This window comes from Cebus imitator, unplaced genomic scaffold (genome assembly GCF_001604975.1).
Source record: "Cebus imitator isolate Cc_AM_T3 unplaced genomic scaffold, Cebus_imitator-1.0 Scaffold149, whole genome shotgun sequence".
In the NCBI taxonomy this organism is placed as follows: domain Eukaryota; kingdom Metazoa; phylum Chordata; class Mammalia; order Primates; family Cebidae; genus Cebus; species Cebus imitator.
This window is the reverse complement of record NW_016107464.1, coordinates 2,952,742-2,960,024: the sequence shown is the minus strand read 5'-3', so window position 1 is coordinate 2,960,024 and position 7,283 is coordinate 2,952,742. Positions and strand designations below refer to the sequence as shown.

Below are 7,283 nucleotides of genomic sequence, written 5' to 3'. Positions count from 1 at the left end.
TTTTCAAACACTTTTACTGAGCTTTTAATTTCTATGGTTACATTTTAGGTTTTCAAGAGCTATCTCTTGGAATGTTCGTTTTTATTCATCTTATTCCTACATCAAGAATGAAAATCACTTCTCTTATCTAAGAATATTAATTAGCAGTTTTCAGCCATTTTCTCCCACTCCCTGCATATCTGGGTTTTTTTCTCAGTTTCTACTTTTTCTTCTTTTCTCTCCATACCCTACTCCATTTGTTCTGATCTCTGACTTTCATGTTAGAAGTTTTCCTAAATTTCTGGTGCTCTTTGGTTATCTGTTCCTACTTAAAAGTGAAGAATTACATTACACAGCTGATTAGAGGCTCTAGGTGTATGATGCAGCTGCTCAATACCTCAAGGGCTTTTCTCTGAGATGAATAGACAGAAACCAGAACTCCCAACCACTATATAGTAGGACATTTATCTTTGCTTTTCCCTAGAGATAAGTCTACCAATATTTTCCCCACCCTCATTGCAAATAGGATACAAATCCTGGTTTTAGCGTTCTCAAAGTTGAATAGGAAAGGGAATTAGAGATGGGGTTCGCTGTTCAATATAAAGACTTTGTGCACCCACTTCAAAATGGTTTAGAATGGTTCGCCATCCCCACTTGAGCTGTGTCTGGTACAAGAATGCTTTGTGATCTCCAGTCTTCTGCTGGGATCGGGGAGAGGAGGCTGTTGTGCAGCACAGGTAGAGAAAGGAACCCAGGGTTCTAACTGCTTCTAATACAGGCTTTCACCCAGTCTTCCTGTTTTCTCTCCTCACTTCCCTGACTTCAGAGGCTCCTGGTACCTCTGACTCCTGAGCCTTTCTGGAGCTCTCATCAATTTGCTTGTTGCCTTTTCTCACTGCAAGCACTTAGCTTTCAGCTTTCTCCAAAATGCTCAGAAAACTACCACTTATCTATTTTTTTTTTATAGATTTCTTTTTTATTGAGAAAGGTAGCCCAGGTGCAGCTTTATTTTTTTTTTGAGATGGAGTTTCGCTCTCGTTACCCAGGATGGAGTGCAATGGCGCGATCTCGGCTCACCGCGATCTCGGCTCACCGCAACCTCCACCTCCCGGGTTCGGGCAATTCTCCTGCCCCAGCCTCCTGAGTCACTGGGATTACAGGCACGCTCCACCATGCCCAGCTAATTTTTTGTATTTTTAGTAGAGACAGGGTTTCACCATGTTGACCAGGATGGTCTCGATCTCTTGACCTTGTGATCCACCCGCCTCGGCCTCCCAAAGTGCTGGGATTACAGGCATGAGCCACCGCGCCCGGCCTCCACTTATCTATTTTATAACTTCCAAACTTCTCTTGACATCCCTTTGTCCCCCCTTTTATTCTGTTTGTAAATGTTTTGCCTTTCTCTCCCTTTTTATTAAGGTTTTAGGAAGTGTTTAATGTAAACATAGCTGTTCGATCCACTATGTTTAACTGAAAGTTTCTAAATAACATACTGAGAATACTATGGGGCTATCTGCCCTACAGAAGTATTAAATGTTAACAGTACTGAATAGTCTTTCATGCTATGTAGCTCCTTCACAAAGTGCATGACTCAAAAGTCAACTACCAAATCTGTTTTCAGTAATGAATTTTATTAGTTAATAACTTAGATGGCCACAATCATAGTATATGCTTTGAAATTTGCATAATGACCCAATCAATCTAGTAGGGGAGGCATAAAATATTGTCATAAATAACAAAATGCTGCCTTTAATCCAAACAGGGTGAGGAAAAGAAAGGACAGAAAAGGCTTCATGGCCGGGTGCGGTGGCTCACATCTGTTTTAATCCCAGCACTTTCAGTTTTCGGAGGCCAAGGCGGGTAAATCACTTGAGGTTAGGAGTTCAAGACCAGCCTGGCCAACATAGTGAAATCCTGTTTCTACTAGAAATACAAAAATTGCTGGGCGTGGTGGCAGGCGCCTGTAATCCCAGCTACACAGGATGATGAGACAGGAAAATTGCTTGAACTCAGGAGGCAGAGGTTGCACGGAGCGGAGATCGTGCCACTGTACTCTAGCCTGGGCAACAGAGCAAGACTCCATCTCAAAAAAATAAATAAATAAATAAGAAAAGAAAAAAGACTTCATGGAGAAGGTGTACGGGAAACTATGGTGGGTGGAAACTATGTACTTATAATCAATCTTCACTTTCCAAAAACTTTGTTAAATATTTTTTTCCCACCCTACATCTATGATAGCCCTATGTACAATAGCCGCCTTTTTGAAAGAGATGTCATAAACTGACTAGAGACAATGACTCTAGAGACAAGAAACAAGTTGCCACTTTTCTTATCAACAATGGCATGGCATAACTCAGGCATTGTAAATAACTCCCGGATAGTGCTAAGAGTTTTAGATTGTGTTTTCTAAATATGCCTACTTCTCATTACAATAAGATGCACAGGAGAGTTCTGTGTTCAATAACAGATAAATCAACACATTAGTGACACTTTCAGGTAATGTCAATCCACAAGTCTAAGACAAAGGTTTCCCTTATCTTTTAGGCAATTCCTTCATTTGAAAGTCAAATGTCTGAAAGTGATAGGGTTACCTATCAGAAAGTTCCATTTCTAGAAAGCTAAAAACATTTTTAAATCGCCAGTTAAATGTGAAAGAAGTGTCTGGGCACCTGGGTTGAGGAGAGGCAGCTACTAGTGCAGAGGAGCAGAGACATGGAGGAGTGGCCTCTACCCTTCCTCTGACCCTCCTCCAGAGGCCCTCACTCTTTACACACATGGGTGTTTACAAGACAGGGGTGGGGAAAATGGATCTGTCCTAGTCTGAATAGGTTCCCGAACACACATGTGCCCCTTAGTGAAGGCCCCCTAGCAGATGACTGGCTACTGCCACAATCCAGAGCCGCTCAGCGCTTGAGGAACAGGGAGAAAGTAAGGAAAGCACTGTTGGGAATCTCAAAAGGAATCCAATGAGCTCATTCAAAATCTTGAGACATAGGAGACTCACGGCTGCATATAAAAAGCAGTTCCAAAAAAAAAAAAAAACCAGTTCCAAATCACTCCTCTATATAATCTAAAAGTGGGGGTTCTTATGAGTTGAATGTTTGAAAGTAATATTGTTTCTCTCCCTCTGCACAAAGATTGGCAACATCACGCTGAACTAATCTCTCTCTGTCCTGTCTAATCAGCCCCAAAAGTGAAGGCAGAGCTCTCAGGACGTCACAAAAAATAACAGACCCTGGCTAATCTCAAACCTGGTTTTCCTGAGGCTCTTCGAATTGAAAAGTATGTAGAACCAACATGAATTCTCTGAGACTACCCAGACATGGGTTTCTCAACCTTGCACTATTAACATCTGACCTGGATAATTCTGTGTTGTGAGGGGCTGCTCTTCCGTGCATTGAAGGATGTTTAGCAGCATCCCTGGGTTGCTGCTAATAGATGCCATTAGTACACACACACAAACCCCAGTTATGACAACCAAAAATGTCTCCAGTCACTGCCAAATGTCCCATGAGTGGCAAAATCACTCCTGGTTGATAACTGACCTAGACCAATACCTTTGAAGCTTTACTGACCATAGGAAACCACTTGAAGATTTGACGCAGATTCTGATTCAGTAGGTCTGAGGTGGGGCCTGAGATTCTGCATTGCTAATAAGCACCTAGATGCTGGTGCTGCTGGTCCTAGACCACACTCTGAACAGCAAGAATCTAGAGCACTGCTTCTTGATTCCTGGATGCATACCACAATCAGCTGGGAAGCGTTTAAAAAATTCAGGTGCCTGGGCCATATCCCAGACCAACTGAATCATTATCTGTGGGGTTGGGACCTACACATCAGGAGTATTGTTAAAGTTCCCAAGAGATTTCACTGTACAACCAAGGTGAGAATCTCTCATCTAGAGTGTGCAGCCTATATCCTACTCATCCCTGAGACTGAACAAAGTATGAATAGGGATTTAAGAATGAGAGGAGAGTACAAAGGAAGGAAAACTATTACTTTCCTCACTGCATTCTTGATGTTGGTCATGCTTAACTTTCAGAATACCTGAGAAGATCTTTAGAGAGCTGTAACACCAGGAAACAATCTCTACTATGCTTCGTTATGTTTTATGCATCAGAAAGAAAGCAAACAGTTCATATTTCCATTTCACTTTTAAGTCTGAAAATTATAGGTAGAGACCTCATAAAAGATACCATTTTAAAGACTTTTTTTCATGATTATTGAAACTCTAAGTATGCTACTTTTAAGATTCAGATTTTTAAAGTTTATGGATCTCATACCAATTTGTCCTGAATAAAATGACATGATGTCTGGGATTTATTTGGAAATATCCCAGCTGGAAAGGGAAGAAGGGAGAAAATAGTAGGCTATAGATTAAATGGGCAAAATGTTATTAACTACTGAAACTGAATGATGGGAACATTCAGTGTGGTTATACTATTCTCTCTACTATGGTGAGTAAATTTTTCTATAATAACATTCTTTAAAATTTCAGTATCTAAAGTACAGTCTTCCATTAATGATCATTCCAAAGAAAATGTCCTACAATTGATTTTTTGATGGCTTAAATGGAAACAAATTTTCACTGATGAAAGAATAAGGACCTTACAAATCTTACGGTAATTCCCAGTTTTTATTATTTCCCTAAAGGCATTATCCACAAAAAAATAAATTATACTACCATTTCCAGACATACTCTGTTTGTCTTTACTTATTGTGTCATTCAAAAGAATTCCTTTAGAGGCCAGGCGCAGTGGCTCAAGCCTGTAATCCCAGCACTTTGGGAGGCCGAGGCGGGTGGATCACGAGGTCAAGAGATCGAGACCATCCTGGTCAACATGGTGAAACCCCGTCTCTACTAAAAATACAAAAATTCAGCTGGGCATGGTGGCGTGTGCCTGTAATCCCAGCTACTCAGGAGGCTGAGGCAGGAGAATTGCCTGAACCCAGGAGACGGAGGTTGCGGTGATCGCGCCATTGCACTCCAGCCTGGGTAACAAGAGCGAAACTCCGTCTCAAAAAAAAAAAAAAAAAAAAAAGTCAAAAGAATTCGTTTATATGTTCTCCTTACTGAAAAGAACTGTGCCTTAGCAAAGCTTTGTTTAATTAAAAAAAAAATTGCTTAATGACTCCACCTTGCAAGTTAAAGAACAGATAAAACAAACATAAATCATAGGTGATAGAAGACAAAGCACTGGGCCAGGAGCAAAGCGAGGGAGAAGTTTCAACCTTCACATTAGAGACAGCTGTGACTACCTTAATCTCTTAAAACACACACGCACACACACACACACACACACTCAAAACACAGATATGATCTAGAGACTGAGTATCTGAAATAGCCAATAAGCCAACACTAGAATTCATAATCCTTTTATGGTATTTGGTTTGTCTGCTTAGGGGTGTCGTGACACTGCTGGGTTGCTTTCAGGTGAGAAGAAAATTGCTTTACATCTACCTCATTTCCACAGCAGAAATCTAGTTGCATGTGAAGTAGTCAGAATTAGAACTCTGTCCATTCTCTGTGCACTAGTTTGTTGTTTCTTAATTATTTTTTCATGATAATTCTTCGTCAATGTTTAAAGTATCAAATGTTCATTTTTAAATAAGATATCTAACACATTAGGACTGTGTGAAAATCATACATAAATATTTTTTAAATTCAATATTTGTACCCATAATAAAATCACTGGTCTGAAAATGCTATTCTATTTTTCATATACTGATAAAATAAAAAACAATGAAACAAAAGGTATTACTCTCAAATTCAAGCTGTATTTCTTTTTTTTTTTTTTTTGAGAGAGTTTAGCTCTTGTCACCCAGGCTGGAGTGCAGTGGTGCAATCTTGGCTCACTGCAACCACTGTCTCCTGGATTCAAGAGATTCTCATGCCTCAGCCTCCTGAGTAGCTGGGATCACAGGCATGCACCACCACGCCCAGCTAATTTTTGTGTTTTTAGTAGAGACAGGGTTTCACCATGTTGGCCAAGCTAGTCTCAAACTCCTGACCTCAAGTGATCCTCCCACCTCGGCCTCCCAAAGTGCTGGGATTACAGGCATGAGTCACCGTGCCCAGTCCGTGCTGTATTTCTTACCAATGAAATTAAATCCTCCATTGTTTGCCTGTTGTTTCTGTGATGTACAGAAAGTTCTGTTACGCAATCATCATCAAGGTGAATAAACTACAAAAAAAAATTTATACACTTTATTAACAAAAATTACAAATATATTCATTGTTTTGAAATTTTAAAATCAGCATAATTACTTTATACAATCAAACACCATTATGTAAAAGTAACACAAATCTGTCAATTTCTTGGGAAAGAATAACCATTCTCTATAATCTTTTAAGATGTAAGCATATGCCAGCAACCATTTCAAGAAGATGAGCTCTTTCCCAGCTCTTCATATCCCTATCATCTGAGCAACTGTTGTTAAAGTTCTGTTGTACAAGGCCAGGGGCAGTAGTTCACACCTTTAATCCTAGCATTTTGAGAGGCCACGGCAGGCGGATCACCTGAGGTCAGGAGTTCAAGACCGACCTAGCCAGCATGGTGAAACCCCGTCTCTACTAAAAATACAAAAATTAGCGGGGCGTGGTGACAGGCACCTATAATCCCAGCCACTTGGGAGGCTAAGGCACAAGTATTGCTTGAACTCAGGAGGCAGAGGTTGCAGTGAGCCCGAGATCGTGCCATTGCACTCCAGCCTGGGCAACAGAGCAAGACTCTGCCTCAAAAAAAAAAAAAAAAAAAGTTCTGTTGTACAGCCCAGGACTGTATACCCACCTTCCCTACCACAAGACCTGCATTGGTATTTTCATCAAAGAGCAGCCACCTAGGCATCTAAAATCAGTGGCTACAACAGACTGGTAAAAGGGTGATTCAGACTTGTAGAGCATAGGTTGCCTCAGGTTATATTTAGGTTTAGCATAATTCAAGGAGCCTTTATCATGATGCCATAGATGCCACACAATCATTATTACGCTGAACCACAACTTTAAAAAAGAATAAGAGCCTCTACACAAAATTCATTTTGCTTAAGAACAGAAATTATCCAAGTAATCCCTACATGATGGTACCTCACTAAAGGTGGGGCCGGAAATGGGTTCTCAGAGCCAAACGAGGATCACTGAGAACAAAAAGGCAGGAATGGCCTGGCCTGGACCTGGAAGAAAGCTCAGAAGATTACATGGGAAGAGAAGCAGGAGAATATAACTTTAAAGTTCACCTTTCCAACATAAAAACTCTCTTAGGCCAGGCGTGGTAGCTCATGCCTATAACCCCAGCACTTTGGGAGGC

General features: G+C 40.7%; 1 protein-coding gene across 3 annotated transcripts in view; it reads right to left on the bottom strand.

Moving 5' to 3' along the window:
* Positions 1-7,283, bottom strand: part of MELK (maternal embryonic leucine zipper kinase) — a 97,650-nt gene that overhangs the window by 28,720 nt on the left and 61,647 nt on the right. For all 3 annotated transcript variants that reach the window (XM_017543184.1, XM_037743695.1, XM_017543187.1), the window contains one exon: positions 6,078-6,164. In XM_017543184.1, coding sequence (XP_017398673.1) covers positions 6,078-6,164 — 87 coding nt within the window. The remainder of the gene's footprint in view (positions 1-6,077; positions 6,165-7,283) is intronic.